The sequence below is a fragment of the Colletotrichum spaethianum genome (genome assembly GCF_022836535.1).
Source record: "Colletotrichum spaethianum MAFF 239500 DNA, contig10, whole genome shotgun sequence".
Taxonomy (NCBI): domain Eukaryota; kingdom Fungi; phylum Ascomycota; class Sordariomycetes; order Glomerellales; family Glomerellaceae; genus Colletotrichum; species Colletotrichum spaethianum.
In genome coordinates this window covers 935881-953931 of record NW_026054780.1, presented here as the reverse complement: position 1 = coordinate 953931, position 18051 = coordinate 935881, and the positions used below count along the sequence as shown (strand labels likewise).

The 18051-nt window shown below is 49.7% G+C and overlaps 5 protein-coding genes across 5 annotated transcripts; 3 read left to right on the top strand and 2 right to left on the bottom strand.

Annotated features, from left to right (window-relative positions):
- Positions 1–1179: 1179 nt before the first annotated feature.
- On the bottom strand, positions 1180–1461 carry ColSpa_04812 (uncharacterized protein; the record flags this gene model as incomplete). The annotated part of the gene is made up of 1 exon (XM_049271024.1): positions 1180–1461. The coding sequence occupies one exon, from the start codon at positions 1459–1461 to the stop codon at positions 1180–1182; it is 282 nt and encodes a 93-aa protein (XP_049126981.1).
- Positions 1462–2650: 1189 nt separating this feature from the next.
- ColSpa_04811 (uncharacterized protein) lies at positions 2651–3859 on the top strand (the record flags this gene model as incomplete). Its single annotated transcript, XM_049271023.1, has 3 exons — positions 2651–2777; positions 2887–3055; positions 3184–3859. The coding sequence occupies 3 exons, from the start codon at positions 2651–2653 to the stop codon at positions 3857–3859; spliced, it is 972 nt and encodes a 323-aa protein (XP_049126980.1).
- A 7452-nt stretch (positions 3860–11311) lies between these two features.
- ColSpa_04810 (uncharacterized protein) lies at positions 11312–11978 on the top strand (the record flags this gene model as incomplete). Its single annotated transcript, XM_049271022.1, has 3 exons — positions 11312–11471; positions 11566–11717; positions 11820–11978. The coding sequence occupies 3 exons, from the start codon at positions 11312–11314 to the stop codon at positions 11976–11978; spliced, it is 471 nt and encodes a 156-aa protein (XP_049126979.1).
- Positions 11979–12431: 453 nt separating this feature from the next.
- On the bottom strand, positions 12432–14175 carry ColSpa_04809 (trichothecene C-15 hydroxylase; the record flags this gene model as incomplete). The annotated part of the gene is made up of 5 exons (XM_049271021.1): positions 12432–12591; positions 12675–12841; positions 12900–13217; positions 13288–14088; positions 14152–14175. The coding sequence occupies 5 exons, from the start codon at positions 14173–14175 to the stop codon at positions 12432–12434; spliced, it is 1470 nt and encodes a 489-aa protein (XP_049126978.1).
- A 3231-nt stretch (positions 14176–17406) lies between these two features.
- On the top strand, positions 17407–17628 carry ColSpa_04808 (uncharacterized protein; the record flags this gene model as incomplete). The annotated part of the gene is made up of 1 exon (XM_049271020.1): positions 17407–17628. The coding sequence occupies one exon, from the start codon at positions 17407–17409 to the stop codon at positions 17626–17628; it is 222 nt and encodes a 73-aa protein (XP_049126977.1).
- Positions 17629–18051: the final 423 nt, after the last annotated feature.

Sequence of the window (18051 nt, the reverse complement as noted above, 5' to 3'; positions counted from 1 at the left end):
CTTGTTGGCAGCCGGTGCTAATGTGAATGCTTGCAGTTTCAAGAGAGGAAGAGGACAAACTGCACTTCAAAGCGCCGTGGTTGGAGGTCACGATCAAGCAATACAGGTTCTGAGAGACAATGGTGCTGTAGGAAGGACTGGTGGAGGAAGATTTTTATTTCCTTGAACGTTATGCTTTGTGGGAGGATTACGTTGCTGTGCGGTGCTTATGATTGACCGAAGCTTAACGAAACATTGATTATCGTGCACTCCCCCTTCCCCCTATATTCTCACTTGCAATGCTGGCTGAGATTGCCCGATCTCCAAGCGAGATCATATCCTCATCCTTCACTGCAGCATTTTCAGTCCAACCCCACGGTCTCCCAGAGACACGATATCTTTCTCCTTCACTGAAACAACGCCAGCTTGGCTGCTCATCGCTGATAAGACCTGATTGGACTTCGTATAGCTCTTCTCATTGATCAGCATACGAATAACATTGATCATTTGTTCGAATACCATGTCAAGACGCGTTAGGGCAGTCTTAGGCAGCTCTAGTTCGACCTATTGTCGGTCGCGGAGCAATTGCCCGTCAATATTAATCCCCTTCCTGCTTGATTAAATCTTACATCTGTTGGCGGTGGCACAGGCAACTATTCGTGTCCTTGAGCCTCCCGATTTTCCCGATTCTTCCGCTCCCGATAATCATCCAGTCTGTCCATGCACCTCTCCCTATTGTGCCGTTCCGTGAAGACGCCCTCTTCCCGGTATATCTGCGCCTGGGGCGTATCCGGGCTGGTGCAATGTACGTGTTTTTTATCTACGGTAATCTATGTTGTTGTTATGCTTTAGCATAGAAGAGCTGTTGAGTTTAAACTGCGCCTTAGCGCGGAGATGGGTGCCACTAACCATTTCAAATTCTCTGGATATTTCCTTGACCATAGAGAAAGACTTGCGAAAGGTGTAGGTCTGGAACCTGCGCCAAGCTACTTCATCTAGTGCATCCTGTAAAGCACGATATTAGCAGCGCAATCATACAAAGCAGATGGCATGGACGGGTCACAGGAACGAAGGAGCTCATAAGGAGGAGAGGGCGGTTTGCGTTGCTGGGAACTCACGGGATCTGATGATCGGGTAGGCTCTGGACCAGTCTAGGACAACATCACTAGTGAGGTCTACGGCACTAGCGATCCCGTAAATTCACCACGGTTCCTCGCCGTCCTCCTTTATGCGGCAGATATATGGGATATGCTTCATCAGGTCTGCTACGGTGTCATTCCTGCCGAGGCAGAAGGAGTCGACGAATTCGGGCGTGATGTGCTCCCAGCCGCCTTCTGGTGGGTGTTGGATGACTTCCGGAGGCAGGCAGAGCTGCGTCAAGAATTCGTAGTAGGACGTGAGCTCTGAGACGAGCTCGTCCTTAGAGTATGAGGGCTCCGTCATGGGAGGATGCTGTAGGTCCGGAGGCGGCACACTGGGCATTCTCGGCTATTTACTCCCGCGATGCGGTTCCAACACATCGTTCCTGGATGGGTGAGACACTGGACCCTGGTTGCTGCAGAGCGTCGTGCCACGGGGTTGGGCCAGCACATAGGCACCGATACAGATCGCGGATCTCGCAAGATTGCGCAGTAACACGCATAGCGAAGTTTGCATGCGAGATGGCTCGAGGGCGAAAATTATCGCGCACCTTTGGACGACGTAGCTGTCCCTTTGGCTCTAGATTGCACAGATGCTTCGTTAATGTTGCACGTTCCCTTAGATTATGTCCTCGATCGGAACGTCCCCTGGGCAAGGCCCCTAAATTAGTCCTATTAATAGGCGCATCAACCCCTCATCCAGCCGATAGCATAGCGGCTGCACCCGCACCCCCTAACTGTGCTAGTCCAGGGCAAATAGATATCGCGGTTGGGCTTCACCACAACTTGCCTCGAAACCAGCTATTAAGAGGGTAGATTGAGAGATAAATCTCCGCGAGGACTCTCAGAGGGTCAAAGGTTCTCGACGCCGTCTCTGCCTTGCAGAGATAAGGCAACGAATGTGATTGATCAGCGCCCGGAATGCCGGCGAATGTTCCGTGCCGAAATGGCGGTGACGGGTCCCCCCGACCCGCGTTGCGGACTCCTCAGCAAGGCCTGGGGACTCTGGGACAACTCACGTTTGGCTGGAATGGCGGCAGGTGGGGACAAAAACCCTCACCGCGGCCATTGACATCGCGGCCGACGCATGGCGGTGGAGGTTGGGCATCATACACCGCGCATGATCCATTTTAGCGACGTGGCGGAAAAAAGAGAGCAGCTGGGTTGCGGTGCTGGTCTTGCCAACAGGCCGCGCAGGTTTGACGAGACCGCCCTTGACGACCCTCGCCTCGCCCTCTCTTTTTGCTCGCCCTGCCTCGACTGTCCTCGCTCTGTCCAAGGCCAGTAAGATCCATCCAAGCCAGTCAGCCCCCGGGTTGTTGTTGTTTGTTTGTGGTTCTCGTGGTTTGGTTAACACTACTGCATCCCACCGCTCATCTCACACCCCCTAGTCCCGTCATGCTGCAATGATCCATCATTCTTTCTGAACCTTTCCCCGCCAGAGCTACCATCGAACCTTTAAACAACCCCTTTTGATCTCTGTCTCCTTGACTTCTCCTTCCTCTTTTTGTTTCTGGGATGTGTGGCAAGAGATGGTGATCGGGAACCGAGATTTTTCAACTTTCAGGAGTAAGAGTACCAAGAGCACCAAGAGTGACTCGGGGAACGGGGACGATGCGTCCATAGGCACGCACGACAGCTCGTATGAGCACCCTCTGGGTGAGTCAAACCATTCACCCAAACCTCGAGACAGCTGGCGATCAACCTGCTGTCTTTGCCATCACCATGCGATGGATGTGTTTTGCTAACGTCTGAGACAACGACGTAGCTCGCAAAGGCTACGACATCGGCCCGGCGTCGAGATGTGAGGTGGGCGACGTCTTCGAATTCCTCTGGGCCGACTCGCACGAGTTTGAATGGGAGTGGAAGTGCCTTGGCTACACTCGCTTCATCGTCCTTCGACACAGCGACACTTTCCCGCATCACTGCGTTTGTGTGTAAGTTTTTCAGCGTCCTTACCCAGATTATCGTTCGGTTTGACGATGTTGGCTTTGCTTGTTACCCCTCCTCACTCACGCCCCCTCCTCGGCAAATGTCGCTAACCTCCGACCGTTGACCAACTTAGGCCCATCTCCACCCCCACCAAAAACGAGTTCCAGAAGCCCGGAATCGACTCGAGCCAACAAGGCTACGTTTTTGACGAAAATGATCGCACGCCGCCCTTCGACCGACTTCCTTTCTCGCCGGTCGGCATGCAGTTGCGCCCTGGGAAGTTCCGCGTCAAGGAGAACTCCCGCGCGAACTATGCCGACGTGCTCGAGATCGACCACGACGCCCAGGTCATGGTTGTAGGCGACGTCACGAGGTATTTCGATCGTGTGCGGAGGAATGTGAACAAGGCCGTCATGCGCAACGTCCTGAAGAAGGCGTTGGAGCAGTACCGTCAGGGCAAGCTCGTCAGCAAGAAGGGCGCGAAGCTCGAGGCCAGCGTTGTAAACGGCGGCAGCCAAGACGACGATGAACCCGAGGGTGAGAGCGACCCCGACCACCCCGACGTCTTCCTAATGCCTGACGAAACCGCCTCCGTCATCGAAAAGCGACAGCCAGAACCCCTCATCAGTGCAGAGATGCCTCCCCGCCCCCTCCAGCTCCACCGCTACCTCCGATGGATATGCCGATACAGCAGCCTTCGCCGCCGCGGGACGATGCGGCTTCGATCCGGTCCCACGCTTCGAGAGAGAGGAGACATTCTCGGAAAGAAGCCCCTCCGCCGAGAGGCGAGGACCTCCCGAGGAGAATGACCGACCAGCACGTCGACGGGGCATCCAGACCCTACCGCCAACGCATCGACCTGCCGCGATCTCGCAGTCATCGCCAGTCCGACCACGAGACGGGTTCTATGTACGACGTCGCTACGGCCAAAGCGGATTGAAGTCTGAAAAGGGAGGGAGAAGACGCATTTTTAGAACGGGCTTGTTTTCCAGGAGGCTAAACATCGTTGGTCTAGGGTCGGTCTCAGGCGCGTGAAGGGGCGGCTCCAATGTCTTTCTTTTTCTTTTATGACACCTATCATGATTTCATGCATCAAATGCCTTTTCTCCACTGCGACTACATCACCAACACCAACAAATAACGAGACGAGAATCCGCCAGCATTCACGGAGTACATTAAGATTTGTTTTCTGCTCTTATTTTACCAATATTAACATTCAACGACACATTACAAAAAAACTGTACAAAAATGATATAATCAAACCGAGATTGTTTTCTTTCCTCAGTTCTTCAAACCCCCTCCGTTGATCGATGTCGGTGATAACGCTCATGTTGAGTGGATGCATCTAGAAACATTCTGCGTGATCTTGCTGCTTGGGTAGCAATTTGGGCAGCAATCGATGATTTCTGTCAGATGCGCTAATTGCGGCTGCCTGCATCGCCATGCAAGGTGATTCACGATCCTTCACCACCTGGCCGGGCCAAAGGTCTCATTCTCCCCCACCGTCTTCAAAATGGCGCCATACGTGGAGTCCTATATGCGAGGCATGGTCAGTTTAAAATGAGCTCTCCACGGGGGTGATTAACAGCAACGCAACACAGTCATGGGGTCGGAACTGGAGTGCGCCTAGGGCGTTGTTGGACGTACCAAGGTGTTGTAAACATCAACGTTTCCCCACCATTGCGGTATCGTGACGTTGGGGAGCGTGATTGCGAAGAAGATAACGATGGTGCTAATAATCAGACCCGCATCCAACGCAGCGGCGGTGATGTAATTGTACGTCTGCCACCACCCGTGGAATCTCTTGCGGATGCCGTGGTTGAATATGAGGCCGACGATGGCCCAGCTCGAGAAGCTCAAGGGCGTTGCTGGCGGCAGCCAGCCCATTGCGCCCAGCATGACCGGTGCATGAAGTACCTTGGCGAACTTTAGGTTGAGAACCTTGGCCAGCACATAGAAGACGATGGGCAAGCTTGCGCCAATGAGCCAGAAGTAGTTGAAGTTTTGGTAGATGGAGCCGGCGCCGAACATTCTCCGAGGGCCAATCACGCCCCAAACAATGGAAGAAGAGAAGAACGCTCTTCCGTTAGGGCAAGTAAAGTGAGCATGTTGGGTCCTGTTCCAGAGTCAGAGATTAAGAGTCGAGAGATTTCCAAGGCAAGCAAGAGACGACTTACAGCGCGCAACAGTCCTCAATATTACCCAGCGTCCAGTTCATTACCGCAATCTGCACAAAGGTGGCCCATATTGTGGCTACGACTTGACACCAAAAGGTGGTGCGAGGCGGAATCTTCATGTAATGGGCCATCTTCAGGTCACCAGAATACGTCTGGGCTTGGCCGAGCGTGATGGTACTGTACACCTTGAAGATCATGACACCGATAGGCTTTCCAGGGATCATAAAGCCTGCCAAGAAGGGAGACAGAACGTTCAAGGCGAGTCCCAAGTTGGAGATCGCCAAGATCGTACAGGTGGGGATGACGAAGACCATAGCCAGAAAGTTGGCAACGAAAAACGCCCACCATGGGAGTTGAGAATCGTATCCCTCCGCAGTAGCAAGTCCGAGTGCGATCGCGATGATGAGCAAGGCGGCATACCACCATTCTGGCGCGTCACGGTACTTCTTCATCAACTTCAAGTGGATGTCTGCTTCTTGGTTACGAGCGGCCTTCAGCCGGGCCCAGATCTCCTTGCCATGGAAGAACCCGCAGTGTACGATTGCCGCAGTGAGGGCAGCAAATGAAAGGCCGTAGTTAAGGGCAAAGGTGGGTGGCAAAAACAGAGGTGAGTACTTCTCGTACTTCTCGACGTCAAAAGTGTAGCCCGGGCCCAAGATCTTGCTAACGTTGTATGAGCTCTGCGTGTTGTCGTACGTCTGCGATGTGTTGATGGGCAAGTACTCCGAGAAGAGTGCACCAGAGTACGCGATACCAATCGTTGGAATGATGACGAAGGTGAAGAGTCCGATCAGCACGTTGATATGCGTATGCGTCGGCGAAAGCAGAGGGTCTCCTAGATACGCAGAGATATACGTCCAGTCAAAGGTGATTGGGATGAGAGAAAGACCTGTGAACCCCCAAAGAGCTGGTTTACTACTACGTTGTTGGGCTTAATCCAAGTGACGAAGGCAAACACGGATAGACCTTGCCAGAGCACGCCGGGAATCCAGTAATAGCAGAACATGGCGCCAAGAACGTAGAAGAAGTATCGATAACGACTGATTATCCAGCCATTACTGTGCGTTCCGTCGCTCTTGCTCTTGTCGTGGAGGGCGTAAAACAAAGACGTGTTGGCGAATTGACTGGGCCAGATCATGGCCGATGGCCACACGAGAAATCGTCGGCATAGGCCTGCGAGGCCGATTCCGATGAGCTGGGAGCTCAGAGTGAAGAGAAGCTGGAAACCCCATCCTAGGTTGATGTCGTAGAAAGGCTTGCCCTGCAGCGCAAGGAGTGCGTCTGTACTGTATGCGTAGCCGATGGAGACATTGGACATAAGAGTGACGACGACGTGCTCTTTGATTGTGAAAGGCCCGGTGTTGAATGTCCATTGAAGACCGAATGTGTTGAAAACTTTTGTTGGCACAACTCTGGCCCATAGACAGCCAATTGGGTATACCAATAACTGGACGATAATGGATGGGAAATTAATGGCTGGACTCCTGTAGATAGACTGTTAATAAAGAAATGCACTGCTTCTTCGGACTCGTCGCTCGTTCGTACCTCATACTGAGAAACATATTGAGACCACTGCCGATTGTCACAAAGATCATCCCCAGAATCCATGCGCGGACAGTGTTCGCGACCTCCTCGCCATCAGTATTGCGGACGGCAGCGCGTACTTCCTCGTAAGGCGAGTCCTCGGTGAGAACAGTATCCGCGGCGATGATCTCGTCTGAGTCTCCATCTTGCAGGGAATTCTTGACCATGTCAGCCTTTTCTTGGGAGAGAGTGGGATCCCATTGGGGACCGCGCTGGAAGTTCTCTAAGTCTGTTGTCGCCTGAGAGACGTTGACGCCATGTTTCTTGTCGTCCGCCATACTGCCAAGTGTGTGGAAGGGGTTCGATTGTGATCCTGACGGCGTAGTGGTGGCTTTCAGTTCCAACAAGCATGCAATTAGTCACGGATCGAAGTCAGTGCGGCCCAATGGCACAGTAGTGTCCGATTCACCAAGCACTGGCGAGCTGCAGAGTGAAAAGGCGAATATGCAACGCTCTGCCGCCCCCTATATAAAGCAAATAGTCAATTGAACCTAATTTCGAAGACTTCCCAGGAAGGAAGTCGACTAGTTCCCCCATTGTTATCATAATGGCTACCAGGACATCCCGCCATAACGTACCACGAGGGTGCTTCTGTTATCAATTTTTCTCCACTGCGCTCCTAGTGGTTTGCGTTATCTAGACCCAAGCTGGAGGCGGGGTGGCGCCGTTTTCCCCGGGAAGACGGGGGGTTTGATGGAAACCCTTGCCCGCTTATCGTCTTGACATGTCTTGTCCCGACGCGGCAATGCTTGTCCAAATTGGTGTCGAACTCAATGCACCGTCAGGATCCCTTGACAATGGCACGTTGCGAGCGCGTGACGGCGCCGGTTACAAGGCAAATATTGTTTACCCCGCCTGAGATAAGGTATCTTTGAGAGGACATAGACCAAATTCCTAAACTCTAGGGGACGGATGACATTCTGCCACGCAAGATACGGATATCATGATAGGCCGGGAGGGTTCCCGCGGGGTGTCTTCCGATAGTCAGGGATTCACGGACCAGAACCCCGGGCTTTACCGGGATTACCGTTGGGAGGCGCAGGGGCCTCGATATTTCTTCGATTGTCCTCAGATACGCATCTATACTGTTTTTTCAGCGAAATAATTAATGCTGTGAGGACTATGGGTGTTGAGTGAGCTTTCAGCCTAATTTAGTGACAACAACAACGTCTTTTCTCACTTACCACTTCTCTATTGTGCCATGTGGTCAATCGATAACAAAATTTAAGTAACTTGTAGCAACACAGTAACCTAGTATTCTACTTTATTAGCCTGTACAAACCGAAAGTATTGCGCAACGTTACTAACATTGCTGGACGAGATACTGTACGGTGAACGGTGAGGGCTTGATAATATGAGTAACTCCACTTTATTTAATAAAAGAGGTTTATTCTTTGCATTCTCCTTCTCTGCTTGCATCCAATACCTTCCTCAGTGCTATATCCCGTTCTTGAAATTGCTCAGGGGTGGGCATGCCGTATGCCATAATCGTTTGCTCCACAATCGTCTTCTCCCAACTTCCATTGTCGTCTTCTCGAGATGATTGTAAGTTTGTTTGAGTAAAGTTAACAGGTTCTGAACTATCCCATATGTTCTGAATGGTGCCGGAAAGATTGTTCAGAAAAGCTTGAATTCCAGCAACGCCACCGCCCTGGTTGTAGGACTTGAAGATACCCTGTACCGCCCATCGAGGTCCAAGACTTGCTTCCATTATTGTGTCTACATCTTGCGCGCTGACTACATCTTGTTGGACCAGGGAGCATGCTTCCCGCAGAAGCGCAAAAGCCAGACGGTTACCCACGAAACCCGGTAGTTCTTTGTGAATTACTACAGGGCGATGGCCGGAACCCAGCTCAGCAAAGAATCTCTTAGCAAACTCAACCTCGTTGGGGTTTGTCGTCGGAGAAGGGACGATCTCCAGTAAGGGCAATATGTGTGGCGGGTTGAACGGATGGACGACAAGCAGGCGAGTTTTATCGGTCATATCTTGGTTCTGTACAGAGGCGGCGATACCAGAAGTTGAACTCCAAAAATGGGCATCGATTGGCGCCGCATTCTCGATTCTAGGCCAAACAGAACGCTTGAATGCAGGGTTCTCGGGTCCTTGCTCTTGAACAATGGTTGCGTCGTGACATGCTTCGTCAAGTGACGAAAATATCTTGAGGCGCCCGGATTCTCGTAGGTGTGAGATATCCAGTGATGGGTCATCGGAGTTGATGTATCCAGGCAGTACTGATATAAGATGTGCCTCTAGGTCAGGCCTAATGTCATACACGCTGACACTACCTCTTGTGTACCGAAGGTATAGGGCGGCAAAAGAGATACCAATGGCTCCCAGCCCAATGAGAGTCACACGTTCTGTATGGTCTTCAGGCATAGCTGTACCTGGCTGTACTATTATTGAAAAGGATGAATGTGACAGAGCTTGTGCAGAGTTCTACTATGGGAAGCCTGTAGCTGCGCCGGATACGAGGACTGATTTCACAGCAAGGAGAACGAAGGTAGGGAGGGCTAGGAACTATTGTGCAAGAATTGATTCCCCCGCTTGACTACATAGTAGGCTGTCACTATGGACCCCACGGAATTCCGGGCCTATTCCGCTGTTTGCCTATGTTCTCCTCATCCTCGGACGCTAAGTTATGCATGTACCGGGGGGCTAAGCGGCTTTCCCCCAACAAGCGCTACATCGAATAAGGTGTAGAGGATTGCTTGTAAAAGAACTTATTGTAAGCTTGTATACAGGTTAAAGCTGATTATTCATACATGAAGTTTCGACCCCGTTTGTGGTATTCCGACCAAGAAAATGGAGATTTGCCAAGATAGGTGTAAAATATTCAGGCCAGGCCTCCAGCGAAACAATAGTCAATATGTCTAATTGGACCCGTAGCTACGTGTTTCAAACTGCGAAATTTGTATCTCCAAGTGATTGTTTGTTTTGGCACCATTCACAGCCAGCCTGCATTTCAATCTGTGATCTTTCTTTCAATCCACGAGTTTGGAAGTTTCATACAATAAGGCTTATTACCTCAGAGCAGGAGTCACCACAAGCAGCAAGGACAGAAAGGGCTTTAGCTTGGTGTGGAAACCCAATCGCAATAATAATTGAGCCTTGTATCATTTACTAGTCGGGTTGGTCGACAGGCATTAATGATGCTGTCTCAACCTCGGAGTCAAATCCTCCCAAACGTAAACCAACCAGAGTCAGATCGAGGACTTCTGCACAGATGGAAGCCAAAAGTCGCGATACTTACTTCCATGGTTACTTCTGCTGGTCAACACCCATCCTACGTTTTCTCTGTTCCGTCTTGTGATCTGGCAATGCTTCGTATGTTTTCGACACTGCACTACGGGCTACTCAGGACACCGGTGAAGGCTTCGAAATACGCAGCTATGCTGTTCCTGTTCTGATCGAATACTAGAGTACTACCGGTTAAGCGTGGACAAGCATGATTCGATTCCGCGTTGTATTCAAATGGCGCTAAGTTCTTGAACCCGATTAGATAGATGACAGTGGCCCACAAATGTTGCAGTCGCAAATGTAGCGAGCAACTCGTGTTGCATTTGAAGTGGGGGCATTCATCCTTTCAAAAACTTCCCCGCTCAAAAAGTATAGTTCAACTCAGAATACATAACCATAACTTCGTGTGACGGACATATCAACTTACGACGTTATCAGATTAGACACTTATTCCAACCAATGTACTCTATGTTTCCTTAGATGAAGGGAGAAAAGAGAGTACTCAACGTAAACAAAGCAAGTTGCTTGATACGAAACTTTGGCATGATGCTGCTGCTATCACCTGAGGTATTTGAATCTTCAAATGGCACCATGTAATAATCCTATTGTCGGACTTCTTTTGGAGAAATGAGACTTGATCAAGGGTTTTACCGATGCAACCAATGGCAAAAGTGCTTGGCAGGGTATGGTGACCCATTTCGAGAGTGCAGCCGACCAACTAATGCGGCCCGAGATCCTTCCAGCAACCAGCTTCCTATTGAGTCCGAGATTTGACCTGAGATATATCCAAGCGACACACTCGGGGCTTGGCCAAGAAGTCTAGAGCTAGTTTGCCCTAGAATATACTCTACGAAGAAAGTTAGTCTAACCCAACCATTGAGAAACAGGTTTCTAATTATGTACACCTGGCTTTGCTGGCAATTGCGGACCACCGTCGCACTTGAAAGCCAGTGCACTGCGAAAAGTATAAGAACAGGCCAACAACTATTTGATAGATTTCCAATTCTCTAGCACCACATAGCGACTTTAACACCAGTCCAAGTACCACTTAATTTACTTAGCCCTCTCCCAAAACACAAGATGAGAGCTACTACCGCAGGTTTGGCTCTTTGGGCAACTGCAGTAAGCATTCACTATCCTATGACTTATAAGTATTCTTATGAGCTGATTGTTTCTACTAGGTCCTTGCCGTTCGTTCAGAAAAGGATTACCACTATCGTTCTGCTGAAGAGATGAAGGGCGAGATACTGCCTTTGTCGGAAATGTCCTTCACTGGTCCGGTCACTGTGGGGGGGCCCAACGTCACCCTCCATGGAGATGCTTCATCCATCTATGAGCAGATTCTAGCCCTTAACCCATCGTTTGATGCGAGAACCTTTGAGAACCATCTCAGCGAGCATATCAACGGAGCTTCCGTTGAGCGTAATTTGAACACTAGACAAACCACTGTAAGTCATAGTCTAATGATAACAGAATTGAGCACTGCTCCGTGCTCTTTGGTATGTTATTGCTATAGGAAGCGGACCACTGATGGCCACCAAGGGCAACTGGAACTGCAACAATGGAGTTTCTGTTGAGCGGTACTACTCTCAGTGTGCCAATGCTATCAATCACTTGATCACCTTGGGCACTTCGTATTGCAGTGTTGCCCCGAGCACTTGTGCTCGTGTAAGCTGTTCTAACAGCTGCTCTATCTACTTGTGCAACAACGTAGGCTTTCATCTCATACAAAGCTATGCGAGAAGATCAAGAACATTAACGAGATTTCAGCAATTCTCCCAAGTCAGCGTATATTGCCGGGATATTGCTGTGGACATGGGTATCATTGTTGGCAAGTGTGGCTCGGATAACGGCAATGGTGATACGCGGGCCAAAGGTAGCCTGCACTTTACCAGCCACTACACCTCACTCACACAGCAAGCCTGCTAAACAGATGTTTACAGGCAGGGTAGTGAGAGGAAATTTGTGATGGTCAGGTCCAGCTGCAGTTGATCAATGGTTGTATGTGTTACTCAGGATAGTTTATAACTAAGCAAAAGAAAAAACAGAAGAAAGGAAGAAAGGAAGAAAAAAAAATTAAGAAAAGCATTTTCAAGCATGACGGTAATGGTACCACTAACACTATCTGTATCGCCTACTCGATTCGGTATGCAAAGTGTTAGAATGTTACAGATGGCATGTGAACGATTTGGTGAATGCGTGTTCCATATCTTTCAAGTCATATGTTCCTATTGGGCTTTTTGCATTTCTGAGGTGATTCATCTTGTAACTGCTGACGGTTTTCACGGTAGACACTCTGTCGGCTTCAATACTATGTCGCTATGGCGCTTATCAAACCATTATGTAGCCAATCTCTAACCACGTGCAAGTTGCACAACTCTCTCATGTCTCCCGAGACTTGAAGTGCACCCATAGGGAAGGCTTCTTCCAGAAAAAGAAAATCTTTTGGCCTGCTGCCCAAGACTGACTTTCCGGTGCCAGCTCCAGGTCAAAATTCCAGATGATACGAGCCAGAATCAGTCTCATCTCAGCGTAGGCAAGACTAAAAAAAGAGTAAAGTGAGTATGATGCTACTAGGTAGAGAACTTCCTGATGTCACGCAAGTCCCTATAACGGAGAACCTACTTCATACCTAAACAGTTGCGTGGACCGTAAGAAAACGGTTGATGTAAGTTCTTTTCATCGTTTTCAAAACGCTTATCGTCCAGCCAGCGCTCTGGAATAAATGAGTCGGGGTCAAGAAACTTGGATGGATTGTGGTAGACGGCATATTGCCAGATGCCTAGAGTGGTCTTGGTGGTTTGTCAGCTTATCGTTCATGGCAAGACCGTGCTTTGTATCTTGACTTACTCCTCCATTCACCCATTCTCCAGCGATCTGCGCTCCACCGGTCGGTGTCCTGCGTGCCAACGAAATAGCTACGGCAGGGTGAACTCGCATTGCTTCCTTAAGAACGGCAAGCATGAACGGTAAATGTTGCACAGTATTATTGACGTCGATTTCAGCATCCTTTTGGAAGGCTGATCGAACCTCCGAGTTCAATTGGGCAAGCACCTGTGGGTGAGTGCAGAGGAAGTAGATTGTCGCAGCGAGTGTTGTCGCGGTTGTCTCTGAGCCAGCTGTCGTTAAAACGATGGCGTTGTCCCGGATTTCTTGTTGTGAAATTGGCTTGCAGTTGTTAGAAAGAAGACAACAGACCATTTTGTAGATGATGCATGCAAGTAAAAGAGATGCTTACATATTTCTCGGGGCTCTTCAGCATTGCCTGCACGAAGTCTGGTCTATCGTCTCCCAGGCTGAGCCTCTTCTTCAGATGCTCTTCGGCAAACGCCTCACTGAGACGACGTTGTTCAAGCATTCTCTTGGGGATAAACAGCATGAAGTACAGCGGCTTCGAAAGAGTAAAGAGGGGAAAGTCGCTTAGAGCCTGTACAAAGGGTACACTTGCCATAGAGTCGAAGAAACCGTCAACCCACGGGTGAGACGTGGCTGTTTGAATGCAGCCAAATGGCTCGCCAAAGGCCAAGTCACCGACGATATCAAAGGTGATCCATTCCAACCACTTGGAAGCATCTAGAGATTTTGACCCTCCCTCGCCACGCTCTTGAAGTCTCTGGATGAACAGATCAATATGTCTATCCATCAAGGGTTGCTGCTCTGCCATGGCACGCGCCGAAAAGGCATGAGATAGCAGACGTCGTAACGGGCCGTGTCTTTCACGCGATGCAGAAATAAGGCTCTTATCCAACTCTTCGTTGGCGTACTTAGGATCTTTGCCATTTTCTTCTTGGCCGCGCTGGAGGTGGCCGCAGACCTCTTTCCACGCTTCTGCATGGGACAGAGCCAGCTCGTTGGGGCCGATTCGAACGATGTCGCCATAACGCTTGTGAAGTTCCAAAACTTGTAGGTGGGGCGTGCCTCGGAGGATGCTGAGTGCCGCAGGCAATGGAGTAGCTGCCCATAGTTTTGGACCAGGATACCGACGTAGAGGGTGGAAGAAAAGGTTATAGATGACAGTCGCTACGCCATAAAGAGCAAGCTGTGTTTAGCCTCTAGTAAGCTGTTGCACGTCAACAATGTCTGAATAGTGAAGACTACTTACCAAGCCGGCGGAAGCGACCAGCATTCCGGCTATCGATGGCATCCTAAACTTGAGGCCTGACTTCGCGGCGGCAGATTCTGGCTTTTCCTGAGCTTTCTTCGATGTTGTCGGATCTGCGACTTGTTCCCTGATGGCAGAATGAAACTAAACAATGCATCGATTCTACTGCTTTTATATGCATGGACCTTCATTGGTTCTGGTCCCCAAGTCATAAATAATCTGCAGGCACCGATCGAATCGCCTATCGGTAGTGCCACAGTTCCGGCTTCCCGGCTCGGGCCAACATTACTCGGGTCTCAGTTTCCATTGTGAGCCACATTCGCCGACAGCCCGCACCGCGATACACTGGGCCGCTGTTTCACTTGCCGAGCTCTCCAATAAGACTCAAAGAAGACGGTAAACTCCGTCATATGTCAGCATAGTCACACGCGAGGATGCCGTTTTCTCGTTGTCATTCGCAACAGGCCATTCGTTTGTCGCACTCTTTGAGATTAATTTATACGAGTCTTCTGCTTCGCGAGGATGGAGGGGTGAGTGGAGAGCCAGACTAGAAACTAAAGTACCTCACCACGGCCTGTGTAACTTCGCGAAAGGCCGAGCTATATACCGTGCTGCATTGCAAGATCGTGTATGAATCATGTCACAACTTAGAAGCCTGAACAGGAATATAAGTCATTTTCCCGGATTGTATTGCAAGCCTCTGTTTGATAGTGGCGGCCTGTAACACCACCCCGCCACACAACTCTCGCTGTCTTTGTTTTTTTTAGTCCTCCTTGTAACTCCGGCCCGCTTCTTCCGCAGGAGTAAACCAAATTTTGGGGCCGTCCATAGAGTAATATCGAGTCGATAGAGAATGAGGCTCGATACTACTAATTATTATCTATACTGTGCACCCAAACTCTATATGAACTATGTGATCGAAGTATTTTGAACTTTATTTTGGCATTTGGGGTTTTAAATCCTAAGCCACCTCAGTGACGCGGCCGAAGCGCTCACCCAATGCATCCGTCCAAGAGACCCACTCACTGTCCAAAGGTCCTAAAATGCGGTCGGCGTCTCTCCGACAAGTAACTGAAGGCGGTCGGTCAAGTGGCCGCCCCAGCAAACCAGTCACCTCTCCTGCGAGTAACGGTCCACGAAGCGTCTGTCTGCAACGCGCCCATAGGGCACCCTATCGTACTATTTACTGACAGTGGGATCTAGCCCGAGGTACCTGTGGATAATAAGTGAATGCTTGAACCCGCCAGCCGGATATCTCTACCCAGCGCTCGTCATCCATGAATTGGCCTTACTGTCGGTCACCTTTCCAGTTGTGCCATCACTTTTGGCTTTCCAATGCCGCAAAACAACTGGCAAAAAGACGTAGTATTTTGTTTTCATGCACCAAGTTTTGGGCTAGCTGATAGATCTGAGAAGAAGCTTTTGAATTTCACAAAAGCAAGTCATAGCTGTAAAGGGGCTGTTCATGCAAGTGTGGTGGTTATCCTCAAAACTTCACGGCGTCCAACTCGCCCTCTGATTCATGATACACGTTGCAGAAGCCTAAAAGTTTGCTATTGAATTGTTATTCGATCTGGTCCTTAAACCAGATTGCAGTTATTGCCGATGGGTTGTGGAAGAGGAGTGTCGATATTGCATTTCGTGCAACATAACAGCATCAGCCGCCCCCGCTAGACAGTGAGAGGTACTATCATTTACGCGTATGTGAGTGCAACATTGGGTTACCTGTTAGCATGTGCTGAACAGCTCCCAGACTGATCAGAGAGATGATGTGTAAGTACTGTAAGTCGTCGGGGCACTGCCTGGAGGACACCTTCATTGTCTACCCTGTGAGAGACAGGAAAGGCAGGTCGACATGAGGTAAGTTGATCGTTGTTTGTGAACTTTGCCGTTTTTACAAGATCCGTGCTTCTCAGTCGCTTCAATGTTAGCGCCGCACGTAAGACGGAGCCATCTGGTAGGAAGACAGCTAGACCGCCGCTTTCCCACCAAGGATGTCTACTTAACAGCATGACTACAAGACGATCGATACTGCACCATCAAGATATAACGAGTTTTCAACTTTCATAAGTCAGTGAGGATATTTACGAGATCTCTTTCAGATTTCGAGCACCCCGATCTAGTGTTGTTTGGCTTTCTAAATAGAGAGATGAAAGCCAAACTCACAGCCTGTTTTGTTATCCCCTTATGGGGCGGGGGGCAGGCGTCACACATTATCACTGCAGGTTCACACATCCATTTCTAATTTTCCCCAACCACAGGTTGCGTCTCTTGACTCCCGCAGACCATGCTGTGATTGTGTGAGCAATGCGCATTGCTTATCGATTGCCTTCGCCTGCCCCTCTTGAAGTGCTCCCGGAAGCGGACAAGGTCCAATATTTACGAGGAGAGAAAGATGTTGCCCCACGTGTAGAGATGGGTGGCTACTCAAGCTGATGTTGGTCAGGGTTGCAGTGGCGGTTTCTATACTTTTCGCTAAGTATATATACAGCCAACCACAATCAACTTCGCCCCAACTTCCGCGATCAGGCGATCGGGCTCGAGGAGTTCACTGCAGCGTTGAAAAGCTTTACATGCAAGCCTTAATAATCGCTGTCCGTAAAGGGCTTTATCATGCACTATCACGTCAGAGCTCGGACGTTTGCAGATGGTAGTCACTTTGGGTTTGGAAAGTCCATGGAGCCTGTATTTCAAAAGAACTACCAGAAGGCTTTGTATGTCGTTTTGGGGAGATCGGAGTATTTAGTGTTAAGAGATTTGCACTGCGTGCTTCAAAGCCTGAAGAAAGCTAAAGATAGCGGTATGTATGTATACCTGAGGTGATGTGGATTTGCATACAGAATATGTTTCTATCTCGTACAGGGAAACTGTCACCAGAATTGCTAACTGTGTGTTGAATAGCCTATTGGATGCAGGTAAGCACTGATGTTGCAATATAGGCCGAGAGCGGAAGTTGGCTAAGCTATGCGATGCAAGTCAGCACCGATATGGAAGTTGCATCGAGAGTGAAAGCCGAAAAATACGAAGAATCAACGATTTCAATCATCTTGTGTGTCTTGAATAGGTGACAAAGGCTATTTGACATAGGCTATTGGAAAGAGATCCTCGACATATAAAACCTCACCAGTTTTTGCACATTTCCACTCGATTATCTCTTCATCAGCAGTCACAACCTTCCAGCCCTATCAATCAAGTCTCTACAGCAACAGTGGCATTGATCATCTTGTAGCCTCATCTACAAACCCAACATTCACGATGCAATTCCTGCTTTCAATCCTCACTGTGGCCGGCGCTGCATTCGCTGGTGTGATCTCCCGTGCCGAGGGCACGGAGGTCACCAACATCCCCGTTGGTGATAACAATGCAGATGCCTCGATCCAGGCCATTACGCACCTGTACATCTGCTCTGACGCCAACTTTGCGGGTCGTTGTCAGAACTTGGAGTCAAACACGGGCCAATGCTGTAAGCTTGATTGATACTTCTTTACCTTGGAGGGTGTTTGGACCCGTATCAAGAATAGCCAAGATAATGGTTTGGTGACGCCCATCCATCTGGAGGGTGTTTCTAAAGAAACCACAAGTGATCGAGGCTAACCTGCGGTCACTGCATTTAGACAACCTTCAAAACGGCTTCAACGATGTGGTTTCCTCGCTTGGCCCCGACCAGGGAACGTCTTGCACCATCTGGGAGTGAGTTTGCCTTGTAGATATGCACGCACGAGCGCACACAAAAACGGTTGCCCCCAGCAGAGACTATCGAGACAACTGACAAAATATTCCAAACAGGAACAATGGCTGCACAGGCGCCTCCATCTCGGGCATTGTCAGCCCTGGAATTTTTAACCTTGCGGACTCGCAGTGGAACTTCAACGATCGCGGTATGTGTAACCGATCTATAAC